The following is a 22,241-nucleotide window of genomic DNA, read 5'->3' as shown; positions in this document are numbered from 1 at the left end:
AACACATAATAAAAAGGCAGTCTTTATTCCAAAGAAGTTGTCATCTTTTTATACCAATATTTCAAAACCACAGAAAACTTAATAGAAAAAAATCACGATAAATATTGGTTTCAGAAACTATAGTATAGTATGTAAGATTTCATACTATTACTGACTCAGTTAACAAAGAACATGTACATCTGTATGCAAGCTGAATGCATAGCTCTTATATTAGAACAGGTAAAGTTATAACAAGCAGAAGTATGTTAATATGAAAATCATACACATAATTAACATTCTACTAAAATTAAATAGCTAAAACTTCAATAATTCAATTAGCATTATGGAAAGAAGGCTTCTCTTGTTAGAAGGATTTCACAGAAAAGGTTTTATTCTCCTTGTATGAAAAGTACTATAGCAGTGCTCTTTAGAATATGTTAGTTACTTGGGAGGAAAGATGTGGGAAAAAGACTACAGGACAATAATACATACAAGCACTTAGAATTTCATTTTATTAAGCTTCTGTGACCAGGGCTAAAAAAATATCTGTCATCCATCACACTAGGTATCTGTGGCACTTTCAATTTGCCATGACTGACTTAATATTCAGGTATCTAAATAAATTTGACTTGATTTTTCAGTGGTGTTGAGCATGCACGACCCTGCTGACTTTACCGGAGTTATTCTAAATTTACGCTGGTACAAAAAAGATCAAAATCTGGTCCAGAGATGCTACTCCAGTTGCTGAATTCAGAGGGTGGGTGGGAGGTTTCCAATGAGTCATTAGGTGAGGATGATGCCACAGAGCCTATGGGAAAAGTGGAATCCTGCTTGCGGACAATGATGGGGAGCTAACTCTACTTGTTTTTTCTCTCTCAACATCATAACTTAAGGGAACACAGGTAAGAAACAAACAAAACTTTCTGTTACTTTATTCAATTAAAATGTATACATATATACATTTTAATTGAATAGAGTAACGATAAAATATACACACACAAAACCTCCCAGTTTCATTCTGTGTGAATGCCAAACAAATATTATGAACTAAATTTTTCCTTTCGATATGTACATGCAATTCTCAGACTTCAGAAGGAGTTTCACTGTGTACTGGAGTACAAAATTTGGCTTAGTCAATAAACCTAGGAAGGAAATTTGTTAATAACTAAAGAAAATAAGAAGCTTGTATTGATCTCAATATAGTGAAGCAGCACAGTGTTGTGGATATGGCGCTAGACTATCAGACAACTTCGATTTTATTTCTAAGCTCTGCCACTGAGCTGCTGTGTAACCTTTGGCAAAACATTTCATATATGTGCCTCAGTTTCCACATCTGTAAATTGAGGATAATAATACTTCCCCTTCCTTTTAAAATATACAAATAAAAAGTACTATATGAGATGTAATATTAGCATATACATTTAACAGAATTATATTGTTTCCATAATGGGGAGACTGTTCAAAAGAGCAACTAAGTTATATTCACTGCTTGGGGTAACAAACATAATCCAAGTGAAGCCGGACTTCAGATGTCGCTCCACACTTTTACAACTAAAACTGACACTGTCTAAATCTAAGTTCTAAGACTCTTGAACCTCATATGGAAATGAAATTGATAAGTAATAAGACTGATGGTCTCAAGTCATTTCTTACATTAAATTAATATTACATGACAATTCTCAAACCAGAGAGTCTGTGCACAAGTGAGATCTAAACCAGAGGAACATAAAGTATGTGTTATTTACCCGCACAGAGAGTTAGATCTCCTAGTCATAATGCAGATCACTAGTAAGGCAGTGCATGGGAAAACCTGTCTTTTGCTACCTACAGCATCTCTCACCTGTGAATAAGCTGAAAGCTTACTATTTTACAGAAGTTAGTAATTTAACAGGCCACACCTAAATAATTAATGTACTATGAAGAAAATAAGATTTGCTATTAGCATGCAAGTAAGCCCTACCAGTTGCTGTCAGTATGCTGCAGTAACCAGTGCTAGAGAGGGAGGAAGAGAAAGGCATTAAGGAGACAAATGACAGTTATCATATGTGTTTCACACTTAGTACCTAAGTAGAAACTGTTCCCCTAAAAGGCACCCAAGTGCCCTCTAAAATATGTGTATATGGATTGTATAAATGTTTATTTGCGTAGTTTTCTTGCATATAAAACTTCATATGATGAATAAAAACGTAGAGACAGGTATGTATAGTACAAATACAGACATATGAATATAGTCTGGAAACTCAAAATTCCTATTGCCCTACAGGAAAGGAGATTCTCTTTTATGGGAACTCAATGACAGACAATGAAATTCACCCTGCAAAGCAAAAATCCACTGCAAAATTAATGGAAATTTAAGACTTCAGGACTTCGCAAACAGATCTGCAATATTATCTATTTAGTTATCGCTGCTTCTACCAGTCCAAGTACTCCTTGAATTACTGTGTAATGGTGAACTGTTTTCTGGTTAAGTAAACTGAATAACCGAACACATAGCCGAAACAATACATTCCTTTTTAATCGTACTAGTACAGGCTATTTTCCATTCACTTTCAAATTAAATTCTTCTTCACTTGAAACTCAGTAAAAGAACAATAGCTTACACAATGTTGCTAGCAGAAAACTGAAACACTTTCCATATTACAGACAATGAGGATACCACTCCCACTCCCACCCTCTGCCTCCCCCAATATATGGCAATCATCAGCCACATGTGTAACAATAGTATTCATATTTTAATTAAGAAGGGTTTTTTAAATGAAAGATAAAAGCACTGAAATAAATTTCAGGGCTTGTTTCAAACTTTCATTTACACCAGTGTAAAACAAGAGCAACTCCAATGCAGCCATAGGAGTTGGAGCATTGTAAAACCTATGTAGGTGAAAGCAGCATCAGACCTTGAATCTCTAATTAATGCACACTGTTTTCAATATTTGTCTGTGATCATGCTTCTTCTCCAAATCTACTACACAGTGCACTAGGACACTTGGAATGTAAATCACAAATAAAAGACAAACATAGAAATGAAGAATTTGACACTGATCAATTTTGTTTTTTCACATGCAAACGATTATAAGAACGTTTGACTAACATCCCATTCCAGTGCAGACATGCAAGGCATGCAGGCAGAAAATACTGATCAAGACGTGCACTTTTCCTCTGAAAGGCAACCACGTAGATGACAGCACAGAAGAGAAAAGGCACTTACAGTTGTTCTAGAGAGGCAAGTCCTTTAAATGCTTGCCTGTCAATTGACTGGATTTCATTCTTGTACAAATAGCTGAAACAAGAAACAATCAGTAATATTAGTACACAAACAAGAGCTACATTAAGGTGGAAAAGAAGAATTAAGTCGACACATGAAGACAGTTTTTCTACTACATATTAGAAAAACAAAACAAAAACATGTACACACTAACAATGCTTCCTGCTTGAGAATCCATTCCCCAGTCCCACCAGAAAAGGCACAGAAAACTGGGGGGCCCTCTATGCTCTGACACTGATAGTTGGAGGGCCTTTGGCCTTCTGGTTGTTACCATGCCCTTGTAGAGCTTCCTTTGCCCTCATTTTCCTGACCCAACCCCAATTTCATGAGCATTCATGGCCCTCCAAACAATTTCCATACCCAGATGTGGCTCTCGGGCCAAAAAGTTTGCCCACCCCTGTATTAGTGACATGTGCATATACTTTACTAGGATAAAGAGTTTGGGGGAACAAAATTCTACAATTATTATTTGTTTGCAGTAGCAACTACAGTAAGGTGTGCACTTTCCAGATACTCAGGAAAGGATAATCCTTGCCCCATCGAGTTCACAGTGTAAGGATGGATGGTAGACAGACAGACAGCAGTCAGAGAAGGGGAATAACAAAAAGGGGTTTGTTATATGTCAATAAGATTCACTGTAGGCAGCCTAGCATAAATGGATTTTTATGTGAGACTTAAAAGCTCACGGGATATGGCCCTTGCAAACAAGTTCAGAGCATTCAAATAACGTATAGAAGGTTGAGTGAAGAAAGTCATGGAAGTGACTGTTTGAGAGACTGACAGACGTGTGGAATGTTCACGGAGGGTGACCCAAAACTTGACAAGCTAGTGCAAGTATGGAAGAGCAGATGCGGAGCCACTGGAGAGATTCAAAGAGGGGAGTGACATGATCAGCTCATCAAACAAGGAAGATAATATCAGCAGCTACATATTGTATGAACTGGTGAGGGACAGTGTGTGTATATTAGGGAATCTAGAGAGGAGGATCCTGAAGAAGTCTCCCAAGATTGTAGCCTTGGTATTACATTTTACTTCTCTCTCCATTCCCCCATATCCAATCTTTCACTAAATCTTGCCACTTGTTCCATCTTAATAGTTCCAAAATCTGTTCCTTCCTCATTGCTAAAACTATTCTCCATGTCCTGGTCATTATCTCCTTGATTATTGTAACTTTTATGTCTGGCCTCAGACCTCTCACTTCTCCCTCAGCCAGCATGCCCCAAATTCTCTGCAAAAATAATCATCTCCCACAATGATGAGCACCTCATCCCCTGCTTTGAACTCCCTGAATGGCTTCCTGACTACCAGTTCATATTCAAACTCCTTGTCCTCACCCATAAGGTTTTGGGTTTTTTTGTAATCTTATCATAGCTGCATTTCTACTCACATTTTCCCCACACATTTCCCTATCTTTTTATCTTGCACCTCCTTTTTTCCAGTGCTGCACATTGTGCCTGAATAGTTTCCCTGTCTGCATCTGACAAGCACCTTCTCTCCTGAAAGTAAACTGTTTCTGCTGAGGCATATATTACAGGGTTTAGGGTTTTTTTCTTCCCCATTTTTCTGCGCCACTGCTACTGTCAGGTCAACCGAATAATTTACCAGAAGTGAACAAAGCATATACATATATAATAAGTAACAAAGCACAGAAAGAATAAAACATACAGTGCATCATTTATTTAGATAATAAATGAAGACAATATTCTAGTCTTTGTTTTTAACTGCTGTGTTTACATTGTACATTGCAGAGGGAGAGCATGTAACCAAAGTAATATAGAGTTACTGCAGGACAGAATAAACATGTGAATTAACTATGATATAGATAAGGCCTAGGTTACCTGTAATGAGATGTTTTTGGGAAGGTCTGGGGTTGCACATTGGCTAAAGAATTGCTACCAAAAATTAAGAATATGAAATTGAAATTAAAGGCTTCAAAGCAAAACAAAGCCAGTTTTCTAACAGCAATAAAAAATTCATTTTGTCCTTCTTTTACCATCAGAATTTGAAGTTATATTATTACCTCAGACAATATAGTATCACTGGGTTAGAGAGATTGTGGCAATGTAGCTGTCATTGATTTAAAAAGTAAAATAACTAACCCCAGCTACACACCTACCAAAACAAGTGTACTTCTTATGAAACAGGAAGGATAGAACATATAGAAAGATTCTATGGGGGAGGTTTAGGTTGGATATTAGGAAAAACTTTTTCACTAGGAGGGTGGTGAAACACTGGAATGCGTTACCTAGGGAGGTGATGGAATCTCCTTCCTTAGAAGTTTTTAAGGTCAGGCCTGACAAAGCTCTGGCTGGGATGATTTAGTTGGGGATTGGTCCTGCTTTGAGCAGGGGGTTGGACTAGATGACCTCCTGAGGTCCCTTCCAACCCTGATTTTCTATTATTCTATGATTCTAATTTCTAAATACTTAATTTTTTTGGTATACAGAAAAAAAACAGAGTGCCTACCTGTACTGTAATTGTTGCTCTTCAAGGTGAGGGTGCAGAGATATATTCCACCAAGACGTGTGCACACCCGGCATACCAAAGCTGCAGAACTTTGCCTAGCACTATTTGTAAGGGTGGTGCTGATGCCTTCTGGCCCCATAATTCTTCCAATGGGAATTTAAGGGCAGTCCCACTCCGATTCCCTACAGAGGGGATGGAGGGTGGGCTGTGGAATACACATTTGCACAACAGTTGCCAACTTTCACGTGGTAAATAAGCACCCTGACTTTCACAGTAAGCCAAAAATCAGCTAATCCCATTTCAAACCAAGGCCAAAACAAGCTGATCTCTAAGAACCCCAACACTCTGTGTGACTAGATCCCCCTGGAGTGCAGTCAGGGACTGTGGTGGGCCCTCTGTGCGACCCTGACTCTCTCCCCTCTTGCCCCTCCTTGCCACCCGCCCCTGCTTGCCTCTCTTTGCCAGGAGCCGATCAAAAAAGAGAAGCAACAAGCTACAAGCAAAACAAGCAACTAGCCAAAAATTAGCCAACAAGCAGCTCACAAGCTAATTAAGTCAAAAACAAGCCCAATTTCTGTGGTTTTTTTCTACGGGTTTGTCATGTATGATCTGCACTCACATTTCAAAGAGCAACTGTTACAGTACAGGTAGGTAACTGTTTTTTCTTCGAGTTCTTGCAGACGTATTCCATTCAGGTGACTCGCAAGCTGTAACAAATGGAGTTCGGGCTTGGAGTCTACTTCAAGAAGGACTGCAGAACTGCCTTTCCAAAGTTTGCATCTGATCTAACTGTAGTCATAATAGCATAATGTTTGGTAAAAGTATGTAGGGAAGACCAAGGAGCAGCCCTGAAAATGTCCCATATCAGAACATCATAGAGGAATGCGATCAACTCTGCCTCCAGAGAGGTTATGAGCTTAATTGAAAAGGCCCCAAGCAAAGTCCAAGCTATCCCATAACCATAATAATGCAGAATTACATCCATCTGGAAATGGTTTGCACAGAGACTACTTGGTCCTTCATGCAATCTGCATCAGAAATAAAAAGTCAAGGTGATGAATGAATGGGCTTAGCTCTTTCCAAATAAAATGCCACGCTTCATCTCACAACCGAAGAACTAAGATGCTGTTCATCTGTGGTCAAGTGAGGCTTGGGGAAAAAATACAGATAAATATATTGTTGGACTGGAGATGAAATTGTGACTTCCCTTTACACAAAAATTTAGGATGAGGCCCCAAGACCACCTTGTCTTAAAAAGAAATTAGTATAGGGAAGCCATTAGGGCCTGCAACTCTCAAACTCTCCTCGCAGCAGCAATTATCACAAGAAACACTGTCTTTTGACATTTGAGAGACCGAGAACAAGTTGCCAAGGGCTCATGTGGAGGACCCATGAAGACAGCCAGCCCATTACTAAGGCCCCACAAAGGAATCACTCTCTTCACTGGTGGGAAGGAGACAAATTATCCCTCTCAGAAATCTCACTACTATGGAGTTCAATAAAACTGATTTCTCTTGGACCAGAGGATGAAACACCAGAATTGCTGCCAAATGCACCCTCGGTGAACTGAGAGATAGACCAGAGGACTGAAGGTGTAACAGATGCTCCGAAGTGTCCTGAATGCAGACATGCATCAGTTGAATTCCCAGAGCTAGGGACCAAATTGAAAAACATTTCCACTTAGCCAAATAAGTAGCCCTAGTAAAGGGCTTTCTACTATTAACTGTCAAACAGTTTTGGAACAGCACTCCTCTTCCTTAACTAAACATGCAGCATCCATGCTGTGAGATACAGACTGATCAGCACTGGATGTGAAATCTGACCATAACATTGAGTCCGTACATCAGGGTGAAAAGGAAAAGGAATAGGAATGGGAATACAAACCAAAAGACAGAGGAGGTTGAAGAACCAACATTGTCTTGGCCAAGCTGGTGCAATGAGAATCAGTCTGGCATGATCCAGCATCAGCTTGAGGAAGACCAGAGGAATGAGTAGGATTGGGGGAAGCATACATCAATGTCGACCACCAATTCAGATGATATGCATTGGTTAAGGAGCCCTGACTGAGACCTGCTTGCAAACAAAGTTGATGGCACTTCTTTTTGTCCTTTGCTGCAAACGGGTCAATAGTAGGAATGTCCCATTCCCTGAAGATGGATCACAGAACACTGCTTTTCAGACACCACTCATGATTCTGGGAGAAATTCCTGGTGAGATGATTAGCAAAGTAATTCTGGCTCCTCGTAAATAAGCAGCTGAGGGAGTGATGCTCTCCTTGATACAGAACAGCCAGAACTTTATTGCCTCCTGGCAAAGCTAGTTGAAGCTGGCTCCTCCCTAACTTCTTCACATAATACATTACAATGGTGTTGTGGGTAAGTATGTTAACCACTGTGTTCTTGATCTGTGCTCAAAATGCTCTGCACGTATTATAAATAGCTTGATATGAAAATAAGCTTAATGCTCTGTCCACAAACCTTGAAACTTCAATGCCCTCAGATGGCCTCCTCACCCTATTGGGGAAGTATTGATATCTCAGGTCCTGATCTTAAGAGGATGAGCAAAAGGAACCCCTTTGCAAACATTGACTTGATCCCTTCACCACATTAAGGACTCCAGGACGGGCAATGGTATTCACGCTAAACTGTCCAATGATTGACTAATTTGGGGATATACCAATTTCAACCAGCTCTGAAGAGGACGAAGGCACAAATTTGCAGGCTTGGCCCCATAAGTGAATGTGGTCATATGAGCTAACAGCTTCAGGTAAACCTGGATCATGGTTGAAGGATCAAAGTGGAGAGACAGACACAGGTGACAAATCAAAATGTTCATTTGGGAGAAACACCAAATCTTAGAATCTACCGGCGCCCCAAATGAACTTGATTTTTGAGTTGGTATTAATGTTGACATTTCCTTGTTTAAAGGCAGACCCAGACAATCAAAGAGACTTTGTGCATATTGGATGTGTAGGAGGACTTGTCCTCTGGACTTACCTCCCTGGACTTACTAAAGAATCATTCAGGTATGGAAAGACATCAATTCCTCTTTTCTGAGGTATACTGCTACTAAAGACATGCACTTGGTCAAAATGCGTGGAGCCGAAGACATGCCAAAGGGAAGCATTATGTATCGGTAGTGTAAAGCCACCATGACAAATCTCAGGAATCTCCTGTAGCTTGGAAAAAATCACAATATGGAAGTAAGCACCATGCAGATCCTGGGCAGCAAATCAGGAAGAATAGTAGCTGGGGTAAGCCATGTGGAATCTCATGTATTTGATATACTTGTTGAGACAGCAGAGATCGAGACTAGGTCTCACTCCTAACTTAGACTTGGGGAACAGGAAGTACTGTAAGTAGAAACCCTTTCCCTGATGCTGCAGGAGGACCTCCTCTATAGCTACCAAAGCACACAGAGTCTGGACCTGCTGAAGAAGCAGTGGCTTATGAGAGGGGTGCCTGAAAAGGGATCACGTAGGTGGGTGGGAAGAAAGTATGCACAGGAATTGTATGGAATAAGCTGATCGCACTGTGCTTAGGACCCATTTGTCTGTGGTTACTCTATCCAAATCACTGTAAAAGCAAGACAGCAGGTCCATGAACTGAGGAGATACACTCAGGGAGGTCACAACTGGAATGCTGCAAGTCAAAATGGCTGATTGCTCAATGCTAGTGAAGGATAGGCTGTTTAGCTAAGACCTCTGTGACTTACGTCCCATCTAGGAGATGTCTTGCTGCCTAACAGGGAAGGATGACTGCTGGAAAAATTCCTGCAATAATATTGCTGCTGTTGCTACTGACCTCTATAATGATGCCTCTCTGTGGCTGGGGTAAAAACCCTCAATGAACGTAACATAGCATGGGAGTCTTTAAAAAAACATAAGGTCTCGTCATTCTTCTGAGGAAATAAAAACCGACCATTGAAAAGTAAGTCCTCTATGCTCTCCTGAATGTCAGGAGCTACACCGGAATTTGGTAACCACGAGGCCCTTCTCATAGTCACAGCTGATGCCACAATACTGGAAGAAGCATTTGCCACATCCAGAGCCTCTGGTAATGATATTTTGGCTTACCAGATGGCCCTCCAAAATAAATTATCTTAAACTCTTCCCTGCAACTTCTCTGTGAATTTAGACATAAGGTCCCAATTGACAAAGTTATATTTAGGTAACAGCACCCTCATGATTTTCAGTGTGCATTTTCAGTGTAATAGTGAAGTCAAATATATTTTTTTCCTGATCAAGTGCAGCCTCTTAGACACTTTGTCGTTAGACTTGGACTTGTATCTTTCCTGCCTTGATCCGTTATTTACTGCTGTTACAACAAGAGAGTTAGGGGGTGGATGGGAATATAACCACTCGAACCTATGCATAGGAATATAATCCCATTTCTCAGTACACTTTGCTGTAGGTGGTAATGAAGCTGGGGTATTCCACAAGGACTTTGCATGGTCGAAAAGAGTTTCATTTATCGGGCGAGCCACTCTCTGTGGAACTGAGGACTCGAAAATATCCAGCTCCTTATGCATATTCTATTGCCCAAGCTTGGCTTGAATGTCCAGGCAGAAGCCATATGCCTCAGGAGGTCCTGATATGACTTAAAATCTCATGCACAGCAGAAGAAGAATCTGATATCATGGAATCAGCCAGTGAAGAGGAAAAGGAAGGAAACAGGACAAATGGAGGCTCCTGCAGGACTACTTGTCCCTGTAAGAGAGGTTTAGGCTGAACTGGTTCAGGAATGATCTCAGTCTGTGTCTGCAACATATGTGGTTCAAGTAGAGAAACTGCAGACAGGTCTGACCTGGGCCAAAGAATGAGACCATGCAGACTGAGGGAAGCCACTGGGGATAAATATATGGCATTGGTGGCCACTAGGTGTTGGGCCAAGAGCTCCTGTCCCTACCACAGGAACAGTGCCAATCTCAGTACTGATGGTGATCCCAGGGTGGTTTTGAGGATCTCCAAGAGTGTTGCCTTGAAGGTCAGGGAATGGAAGAAGACATCCTCAAACTCTATCTCAATGAGCTCTGGAAATTGTCCAGTGGTAGCAGATGAGCCATCTCCAATGGAGCAAACAAATGACCAGCCTCATCTGAAAGACAATATGGCAATAGTATCAGTACAGAGGAGCAATCAACACCCTAAGCACTGAAAGGGACATTGCACTTCCAGTTGGCACCGAAGCCAGGCTGGTACCAATCCTCAAGTCTGCACTGAAGGTATCATCAATGCCAAAGATAGTATCTGTGTCAATGGACTCCTCAATACCAAAAGGGAAGCTGACCTGCACTCCAAACCTTAGGCAATGTGAGAGATGATGCTGGTAACAAAGATAGCTCTGAGATCAGTCCAGGCACAGCCGAAGGTACAGTAGAAGCTCAGCTGCTGAAGTGTCTTGAATTAATGGAGAGTCAGGAAGGGAAAAACAGACCAGGTGTGATGTCACCTGGTACACTAAGGCATTGAAGCAGTCTGTGAGGATGCCAATGTCAACAGCACCAGACTCAACTGATGTCTAATGGCTAGTACCGGAATTGACAGTACAGTGTCCAACTGATCTCTATGCAGCACCTGGGAGTGGCTAGATGGCCCAGCTCCATCCCACATGACCAGCACCATGAGTCTTTGAGTAACACACTTAGAAGATGAAGAGAAATCTCTGAGCCTTGGAATGTCCTTGTTCTGCCATATGAGGCCTCTTCCTCAGAGGACCCAAGGAAGGAGAACGATCTCTCATCCTCCTAGCAGAAATATCCAATCTTGGGTCTGGAACAATATCCCATGTCAGCTGCAAAGGTCTCTGTTGGACCAGACAATCTGCAGAGGTCCCTGGTATTGAAATGGGTCTCATGTCCTGCTCCAAAAGGTGCTGCTTGAGGTGCAAATCCCTCATCACCTGCATTCTCTTTTTAAATGTCTTAAAGATGGAGTACCTTTTCTTAATGTGCCCTTCTCCCAAGCACAATAAGCACTGAATGTGGGGATCACTATTAGGGATAGCCACCCCATGACAGGTAGCATTTAAAACCTGGCGAGGGCATCACAGCAGTCTAAAAGTTATTGCTTACCACTAACAAACACCTAAGGTTACTACTAAACTGACTATGCTAATGAACAAACTAAGTAGCTATATACAACAATTCCAGAAACGCTGGACAGAAAAAAGTGTGACTCAAGCCTCAGCAGTGAGAAGAAACTCAGGGGATTCAAGATGGTGTAGCCCTTAAATACTCCTGGGATGGACTCTTGGGTCAGAGAGTGCAAGCGCCACCCATGTGAGTACTACTAGGAAAAGTTCTCCAGCTTCAGCGCGCTTGGCAAGTGCACACCTGAGTGGAACATGCATCTGCAGCCACTCAAACGAGCATGTAAAATTGTGTCCATGTCATCAACATTTAAGAACATAAGAACAGCCATACTGGGTCAGACCAAAGGTCCATCTAGCCCAGTATCCTGTCTTCCGATAGTGGCCAATGCCAGGTGCCCCAGAGGGAATGAACAGAACAGGTAACATCAAGTGATCCATTCCCTGTTGCCCATTCCCAGCCTCTGGCAAACAGAGGCTAGGGAGACCATCCCTGCCCATTCTGGCTAATAGCCATTGATGGACTTATCCTCCATGAACTTATCTAGTTCTTTTTTGAACCCTGTTTGTCATTTATAAAGAGACAATTTTGAAAGCCTATGGATTTGAAGTAACCTTTGGAACTCTCCTTCAGTTCATTTTAACCTTTCTTCCAGTGGAACAGTAAAGTTGGAAAGAGCAAGCTCACTTTCAGAAAGGAAGTATGTAGTACAAGTATTTGAAATTTAACACTTTTGTGAGAATTTGCTGGAAAAAAGAATTCACTTTTCTCAGATAAAGACACTGACGTTATTTCTTCAAATACCATCTAGAACTGCTAATATTTACCTAAACAAATTTCCAAAATTCCTTAAGGAAAGGATGGGTTTTCTAGAAAGAGTGGATAAACCATATCAGTTACAACTCTGGTCCCCAAGCCTGAAAAAAGAGCCATACAAGTGTGACCCAAAGAGCCCCTCAATGCCCACTGGCAAAGGGCACACCATACTGTAACTCATATCAGGCCTGACAAACTCACTACCCCCAAAATACTGTTGTCATAATATGTATCTCAGAGTGTCATGTAAGTTATCAAATGTAAACTGGTGACATGATAGTCCCAAAAATCATTGTGTGATATAGGTACAGCTTGAGTATAAAGAATTATATATATGTGCTGGAAATATGTTCTTAAAATGTGTTTTGTAGGCAGTGCATAAACCCAGCCTGCCCTAGACAAAGGAATGTGGATTTACCTGTCTGACCATCTTGCTTACAGGCAGAGGATAATGAAAGTACATTTACATATAAAGTAAACAAAGCCATCAAGCTAATCAGCACACCAAGGGTCTGAATTTGCACCCTCTTGGCTCCTAAGACAAAGACAATGGACTTTGGAAAATATAAGGGGGAACAAAAAGACATTATAGTTACCCATCACTTGGGGAACAAAGAGGACAGCACCCTTTGATTCTGTGAAAGCTGGATCCCCTGGCCTGGAGGGCTAGAGATCTTGGTAACGATGTAAGTGAGAAAACTCTTTGATCGTAACTTGCTAACATTAATTTTTAGTTACTAGAAAATGTGATGTTTTGTTTGTAACTGTGATGGGGTCTGCTTACCCCGCACTAGCCCAGACAGAGTTAAGTCCATATTATTGACAGTGGAAATCCTGCCTCCCCGGTGGGACTGGGTAAGCTCCAGATGCTCTAGCAGTATAAAGCAGCTCATTCTGGGCTGGAGGCCGCAGTGGAAGGACCAGTCTGGGAAGCTCCAGTGGAGGGCCAGCCACAGCGCCTGACTGCGCCGAGAATCAGAGCCTCCCTGGGCCCACCTGAACTCCGGCGACTGGAGGAGCCACAGGAGGTGCCCAGCCCAGCTGACCATGGAGAACCCTAAGTCTCATGGGAGACCTCAATGCAGACACTGATGGGAAGTGACCCAGGGAGGATGATGGAGTGGTACCTCCCACCCGGAAAACCTCAGTGTGTTTCGGTAGGACCCCCCTGTTGAGTCGGTGACAAGTTGATACGCTGCAGTTAGAACCTTGGGTCAGGGCCCGGTGTAGTCAGGAGGGCCTGGGCCCCGCTACCGGGGCTGCCACACCTCTTGGTGGGCACCCTACCCCTATAGACTCTGGCCGCTAGGCTATGCTGCCCCGCACTGAAGCGATGCTCTATAGACTCTGGCCATTAGGCCACGCTGCCCCTCTCCGAAGGGATGCTCTATAGACTCTGGCCGCTAGGCCACGCTGCCCTGACCCGAGGGGCATAAACCATCACAGTAACCCTAGTGGTCTCTTGCTTAGTGCCACTTAAATCTCTGTTCTTTATTAATAAACTTATTCTTAGTTTTACTATAAACTATCTCAGTTATACTGAAGTTAAGTGTGAGTCCACAAGCAAACAGGCTGGTGTGTGCTCTGGCTCTTTGGAGGCGGCAAACTTAATTTCTGTAAGGACCCAGTGAGAGGGACTGGACAGTAACCCTGGAACGGGTTACCTAGGGAGGTGGTGGAATCTCCTTCCTTAAAGGTTTTTAAGGTCAGGCTTGACAAAGCCCTGGCTGGGATGACTTAGTTGGGGATTGGTCCTGCTTTGAGCAGCGGATTGAACTAGATGACCTCCTGAGGTCCCTTCCAACCCTGATATTCTATGGTTCTATGATTACAGAAATGTTGCTGGGAAACTCGGGAATTGGGGCTCGCTGATAGTTGCCTACAAGGCAAGATTCAAACTGGCAGAGTTTTGAGGAGTTTGCTGGTGAAGCAGACAGATGGTGTGGTAGGAAACTGGCAAACAGTCTACTCTTCAACAAAACTCACCGGGGCAGAGGGGTAATAGTGATTTACAGTTCTGGGCTGCCCTGAGGAGAGTCACAATAAGTAATTTCACATACAAATAATGTCATTGAATTTAATGGGACTACTCAAGTGCATAAAGTTATTTATGTTTGTAAGGGTTAGCAGGATCAGGGCCCTTCTGAATGAATAATACCTAAACATTTTAGAATAATTTGGATTATTTGGTAAGGTTTCTGTGAAAAGATTTATGGCTCTTAATAAAAGAATCTAGATTTTAGTTGATTCCTTCTGAGTTAAGGGGCCAGCTTTGCTTCCCTGCTCTTGCCTCGGCTGCAGGCATTAGCTAAGAACTGACAAACGCACAGCTGGGGACCAGACCAGTTCACCTTTATTTTAGTTTAGCTCAAAACAGGTTTTAGTCTTATAAGAATGTATTTAGTGTTTAGACGCTAGGAAATGCTTGTAAATTGCTGCATGCATTAATCTTACTTGTTATGTCTGTATTCTATACTCTAAGAAAATATGTAAGTTTTGCTTTATAACTTTGAAAATGAACTTGTGAACCAAGGCGTGTGAATTGTTGTCCCCCATACACACACATCTATGCAGAAGAACTCTCAAAATAAGATCGTGCATCAAGGAACATCACAATACAAAAAATTGGTTAATGGCCCTATCGCATCTGGGAAATACTACAGACAAGGAACCTCATCCTGTAGGCTTGGAAGCTGAATGAAGGATATAAAACCAAGCCACAGGAAAATATTCTGTCTTCTTGGCTGTTTGAACTCTGACAGGGCCAGAGACTAAACTGAGGCTGAGTTCCCCTGGGTCCACCCTGAAAGACACTTTGAATGACTACAATTACACTACAACTCTGTCACTCTTAGGATTTATATGACTTGTTTTAACATGTAAACAACTCTCTAATTTCTTTAGCCTAATTAATAAACCTTGAGAAAGTTTATTATAGGATTGGCTACAGGCATTGTCTTTGGTGTAAGATCTAGGGTACCAATTGACCTGGGGTAAGCGACTGGTCTCTTGGGACTAGAAACAACCGGAGCGTGGTGTGATTTTTGGTGTAAATGACCATTTATCAGTAAGTCCAGTTTGTCTGGGTGGCAAGATAGGAGAGTGTAAGGGGACTATCTGTGATTCCATGTTAAGACTGTTACAGTGATGCAGGAGTTCACATTTGTTACTGGCTTGGTGAAATTTAATTATAGAACAACCACCAGTTTGGAGTCTCTGCCCTGTTTTTGACAGTCTGCCCTGAGGTAGGCACTCATGGTCATGAGCCATTCCTGTTGTGACAACTTAGTTAACTGAACTTGCAGGCCAGTGTCACTACATTTTTACTATATAAGCAAACTGTTCCATTCTGACATATTAACACCAGATTAGCATCAGTACTGCTGACAAATCTTCTGGCTGCACTATAGTAGTGTCTGTTTATACTGCATTCAGCAGTCAACTAAAAACAACAGTAAAAAGAGACTTATTAAAAGCTATGTTAAACAATGGAGGAAGGATTTTAAAAAAGAATTCTGCTGACAAAGCCCTGTTATTGATCAGGAGTCCACTGCTGAGTTTCATCTTATTCAACTGCCATGTCACATCCACAGCTTTCAGAGAGGCAGAGGAAAAGGAAAGAACCTTCATCTGGATATTAGAGACTCAGGATATGAACAACAACGGAAGACAAATATATTGGGGAAGCTGAGGATGGAATAATTTAAGAGTTTGTTTTCAAACTTTCACTGAAATTGTTGTGTTCAATATTATCTCAATTACTGTATATGATAGAAACGAACACCAGAAAATAAGTAAAGTTAAAAAGTATATTTGTATAACAGATCATGCTGCAACTGACTTCATCATTTCACTGAATTGGGTACTCCTCTTCTTCTTCCAGTTTTATAATTAATAAACAATGTTTTTATTGATTTACATAAACAAACAACATGGAATTAAATCAGTTTTAACACATAGATGCAAAATGTGGTGTGAAAAAGCTCTGTCTTTGTCTCCGTGGGTCCCGCATTTCCTGGTGGATTTTGCTAGCCTCAGAGACTCACTGTGACCCTCCACGCAACCCTTCTCTCTCTAGAGACAAGGGTCACAGTCTACTGAGTCATTTTCATCATAAGCCAGCAAGGGAGGTGAGAAGAAGTTATCCTTCCTTGCACAGTCTCTGTTGTCTTCCAGTCTCAGTGATTAATCAGAGAGAGGGCAAAGGGGGGGAGCCCAGGCCCGCCCTCTACTCCGTGCTCCACCCCAGGGACCCTAATAGTATCAGCTATGGTAGCTGACCTTTTAGAAACAGGACACGTGCAATTCCCTTGGCTACTTCCCCACAGCAGCCCTCACTTCCTCAGGCTCCACTTCACTCTTACCTCAGGGCCTCCTTCCTTGTGCCTGATATGGTATGTACTGCTCAGTCTCTCCAACCACACAACTTCCTCCCACAGCTCCTAACATCCACACTCACCTGCCCAACTGGGAGGCTTTTAACTAGTTTCAGCCAGCCCCTGATTGGCTTCAGGTGTCCCAATCAACCTAGCCTTCTCCCTGCCTTCTGGAAAGTTCTTAATTGGCCCCAGGTGTCTTAATTCACCTGGAGCAGCTGCCATTTCACTTATCCTGGTACCAGGGATTTGTTTAGCCTGGAGCTAATATATCTATCTCCCACTACTTTTCTACAGCCATATGGCCTTGCCCCGTCACAGTGGATAGATATATCTAAGTAGAATATGTGGGGACAATATATAACTATTTCAGTATACCACAAAATTTGAATTAGTATATTGTAATTATACAAATATGAATTATTTCAGGATTTTTTTTAATTCACAAAGTAATTTTGAAAAGGGTGCAATATCAGAGTGCTTAAGATAGAAGACCATTACTTCTATACAGTGTATATAGATAGGTAGATTATATTCAATATCTCAAAAGTTGCAAAAGTAAAGCTTTCCCATACTATACAAATCAGTATTGGAAGGACCAACTCCAGAGTGAGTATTCATGGGAGAAATCTCATTATCCATACCAGTTTTTAGTTGCAGGTTCTGATTACACGAATGGGCCAATATTTTATTGACTGTATTTTGCTATTTTCCTTAAATTAGGAGAAAATGGTGCATACATAACCTAAATAACTAAAAAAAGGTTAAATTCGCATGGCACAACTGTTACAATTGCTATAAAGCTTTGCCCAGCAGCAGTGAAAGCATATCCATACGTAAGATTTTAAATGACCTTGTTAAATTGTTTATTTGGTATAAAACACAATGTAGGAACAAAAACAACTAGAATACAAAAGAGAAAGAAAACATCTTTTGGAAAATTGCACAAATCTGGAACAGGTGTATGTGAAGTATAGGAAACAGTACAGTCGATTTTCAAAGGATCTTATGGATTTGGACTCCAAACTCCTTTAAAAATCCCATCTGTAACAGATGTTTTGCAAATCCCGACACAGATTTCTATTGTAACTAGCAAGTATTTTCAGTTAGTATCAATTGTACCTGGATTCGAACCAGCAATATAGCTGTGAAAGGCTCAGTATTACTTTAGTAAATGCCAAACCATCTATTTATACTCCATCCACATTTAAGAAATCACATTTAAGATTTTCAAGAGTGTGACGCCTGAGAATGTGAATAAAAATAAATTATGTTTGGTTTTTCCCCATTTCTGAAGTTATGTTTAATTCACTTTTGATATAAAAATGTCACATTAACTTACAGATATTTTAGATTTTCAAGGTCTTCAAATGCCCCACTAGGTATTCTTTTAATCTGATTGTTGTTTAGAAGCCTAAAAAAGAAATGAAAACAGTACATTTCTTAATTCATAAATTGTTAAAACAATTTGAAACTGAAAAGAAGCCAGAATGCCAGGCTGTCTGACTGAAAGTTTATACAAGCCAAGCATCAAAAACTAGATTAAACAAAAATAAACTAATGACACATTAGCAATTGTTACCAGAAATAAACTGATGAATTTGTGCCTTCTCTGTTTTAAATCCAAATGTGACTAAATATTTCCTTACAAAATCATGTGCTTAAGTGCTCTGCTGCATTGAGGTGAAAGTGAAATCCTTAACAAACTGAGAGAGAAATTAAAGAAAAATACATAATACCTAAATAATCTGCAGGTTTAATAATCTTCATGCAGGTACCAAGAATCGCGAGAAGGGGGAAAAAATCTCTTCCCCAATGCTACTCCAGATTATGGGCTGGAAGAGGAAATGCTGCTTTCTGAGATGCCTACATTGAGCTTTCCAGCCAATTACTAGAGTATTCCACACAGTTTTAAAAACACAGCTGTGGAGAAGCATTTGAACAACTTGGCTATAACTGGCTGGTCTACAGAATCCGATGTTACAGATTCGTAGAGTTTAAAAACACAACACAATTATGAAAAACTGTTAATATGCAGTTATATATTTTTCATATCTTTCATAATAAGTGTAATAAACTTTAATAAAATATTGGGGCCCCGGCCCAGAAGGGATTAAAACAGCCCTGGGAGAGGGCTGCCTGGGGGAGCCAATAGTAAAAGCAGTCCTGGAGAGGGCTGTGGCTGGGAAAGGCTAGGCTGATTGGGGAAGCAGCCAAAGCTGTTGCCAGATCAATGGGCCAGGAGCTGAAAGAGTCTCACTCTAGCCCTGGAGTAGGAAGGGCTAGCTGCCTGGGAGTGAGGTACCTAGGCTGGAGCAGTGGTGGAGAATAGGGCAAGGGAGCTGGGGAGCTCCAGTCTAGTAAACCCCCAGGCTGCAGGCCTATGAAAGGGTACTGGGGCTGCAGAGGGGCAGCCCGCGGGTAGGCGAAGGCAGCAGGTCCTAACCCCTTGCCAGTGATGAGTGGCCATTACAGATTGCAGTCTGCCCCAATGAGTGGGGGCTAGAGGATGACTGGCAGTAGCCACTGAGGCAAGGTGGGGATAGAGGGTTGGGGGTTCCCCTGGGAGTTGAGACCCAGAGTGTGGGGGCACTGCCAGGGAGCAGGACCCCAAGGTAAAGGGGCATCAGGGTCTGGGAGGGACACAGGGCCAGTCGTAGGCAAGACACTGGCCAGCAGAGAATGCTTTGAGGCTGGAAAGAGTTAATTCCCAGACAACCAGCAGGAGGCGCCGCGCCGGTGAGTCGTCGCTCCGCTACAGGCTGTCAATGTGTTTTCTGAGGCCTCTAAAGTTTTAACGAAGTGTCCAACATATTTGAAAACAAAAAACAAAGACGTGTATATTCGTTCACAATTTGGCCAAATCTTGCTAGCCACACTCAGGTGAAAAGTCCTTTTTAAGTAAGATTAGCAGAATTTGGCACATAATCTAAGAAAAATCATTTGATTGAAAGGGGGGAAAGTGTTTTCGGGGAGCAAGGGAAATAACTTACAGTGTGTTCAGGTTTTTAAGCCGTCTAAATGCTCCAGGCTGAATTTCTTTAATTCTATTAAACCGTAGATCTCTGTGGGGTAAAAAAACAAAAACACATCAGTATGAAAAACATTACTGTGGGTCACCATTTTGGCAAAGGGTCCTCGCCTTTCTGCATAATTCATAGCTCATGACCAAATGGGAGGAGGGTGGGTGAAACTCATTTAAAATGAGGGCTAAACAAAAATGGGTACAGTGAGACAATGTGGTTGTGAAGGGCAGTATTTGAGCTCAGTTGTTAAGCCTTTGAATAGCAGCCATTAATCCTGAAGGGTCTTCACTTCTTCAATGGACCATCTCCTAGCAGGTGGAAACTCTACTGTCTTTCACTTCAAGCTGGAAGATGTAAATTCCAGCTCCAATTGTGATTGAGCTAGCATAGATAGTCTCCTAGAACTTGAATTTAAACATTCCAAATTGAAGTGTAGATATATCTCTTGTCTTCAGAAACTGTTTGGGAAAAATGAGGAAAGAATGGGGGAGGGAATATAATAAGGAAGGAAAATAAGCAGGACAAAGAAGAGTTGGTATAAGGACAGCCAGAGAGGCTGCCAGTCTGGCCAGCAAGAGGATTGCTTTTAAGAGACATAAGCGATTAACATTTTCTTTTTCCCCCAACAACAAAGATGAAAATGACTTAGCTAGTGTAGCTTATGAAAAGTGTAAATCTAACTACGTTAAACAAGCTGTTTTTGTTTTAATTCCATTTTCTCTGTTTTTATTCAGATTACTGCAGTATGGGTAATATAAAGAGAATATCAAAGAGAAAAGAACCATGCTAGTTTTAAAGACAAATGCAGACAGTAAAGCATTTCTGGAGCCTACATCTTGCCATTCAGTCTCAGGGCATGGCTACACTTACAGATGTAGAGCACTTTGAGTTAAACTAACCTTCGTAGAGTGCAGTAGGGAAAGCGCTGCAGTCCATCCTCACTGACAGCTTCAAGTGCACTGGCGTGGCCACATTTGCGGCACTTTCAGCACATTGGAAGTGGTGCATTATGGGCAGCTATCCCATCATGCAAGTGGCTGCAATGTGCTTTTCAAATTGGGGGAGTGGGTGTGTGGAGTGTGACAGGAGTGTGTTGTGTGTATGTGGGGGGAGAGAGAGTGGGTTTTGGGATGCTCAGAACATGTCAGCATGCTGTCTTGTAAATTCAGACAGCAGCAGACCTCCCTCCACCCCACCCCACCCCACCTCTCTCTCTAACACACAGCATTCCACAGTAATGGTTGCTTTGTCTCGGAGGAGATAAGCAGCCAGCTGTCAGAAACAGAGCTTTCAACGGGCATTTCCTCATTCCTACAGCTGATTCCAAACAATGCCAAGAGTGGCCACTTGACTTAAGGGGATTATGGGATGTTTCCGGAGGCTGATCAAAGCGCAGCAAAGCAACACCTCATTCACACTGGTGCCGCTGCGCTCCAGCGAGGGCACAGCAAATGTTATTCCACTCACCAAGGTGGAGTACCAGCAGCGCTGTAGCCACGGAGTCAAAGCGCTCTACGTGCCTTGCCAGTGTGGACGGGTAGTGAGCTAGTGCACCTGGGGCTCCTTTATTGTGCTGTAACTCGCAAGTGTAGCCAAGCCCTCAGACAAGAGCATGGACAGAAGAGTCTGCTCCCAGTAAGCTGTGTTGCCATCAAGCTTCAGCATGCAAACACAAAGGGAAAGACTAAGAAGGAGAGGAGAATGTGTTGTGAGGTAGGTCACACTATTGTTTTACTGTTTTTACAATTAATAGATTCAATCCACCTATAAAAAGATATCATATAAATGTCTACATCACAATCATCTCTCTCCTTGAATCAAAACAATCACCTCAATTGAAAAATTCATATAACATTTTAATTATTTTAGATACCGAATCCCAGAGCTAGATCTTAAACTAATCAGGGAAAAATCACAGAATAATAGAAAATCCACATTCAGCTGTTTGCTACACCCATTCTATTCCGTTGACTGAGATTTTACATAACTGAAGGCATAGCTTAGCCCAAAGTCTTTTGCAAAGGGTATGCTTAAACCAGGGGTGGGCAAACTACGGCATGCGGGCTGGATCTGGCCCACTAGCCGTTTTAATCCAGCCCTTGAGTTGGGTCGGGGGCTTGCCCCATTCTGGCACTCCAGTTGGGGAGCAGGGTCGTGCACCACTCCACGTGGCTCCCAGAAGCAGGGGCATGCCCCCTCTCCGGCTCCGATGTGTAGGGGCAGCCA

The 22,241-nt window shown here is 41.9% G+C and overlaps 1 protein-coding gene across 1 annotated transcript in view; it reads right to left on the bottom strand.

The window, feature by feature from the left end:
- The window catches only part of PXDN (peroxidasin), a 141,440-nt gene that overhangs the window by 73,638 nt on the left and 45,561 nt on the right, over positions 1 to 22,241 (bottom strand). Inside the window, exons 2-4 of the mRNA XM_043510316.1 lie at positions 19,983 to 20,054; positions 18,332 to 18,403; positions 3,185 to 3,256 (exon numbers count right to left, since the gene is read on the bottom strand). Coding sequence (XP_043366251.1) covers positions 3,185 to 3,256; positions 18,332 to 18,403; positions 19,983 to 20,054 — 216 coding nt within the window. The remainder of the gene's footprint in view (positions 1 to 3,184; positions 3,257 to 18,331; positions 18,404 to 19,982; positions 20,055 to 22,241) is intronic.

Source organism: Dermochelys coriacea, chromosome 3 (genome assembly GCF_009764565.3).
Source record: "Dermochelys coriacea isolate rDerCor1 chromosome 3, rDerCor1.pri.v4, whole genome shotgun sequence".
NCBI classification, from domain to species: domain Eukaryota; kingdom Metazoa; phylum Chordata; order Testudines; family Dermochelyidae; genus Dermochelys; species Dermochelys coriacea.
Note: the sequence above shows the minus strand (reverse complement) of the source record. Positions and strands in the feature narration are given on the sequence as shown.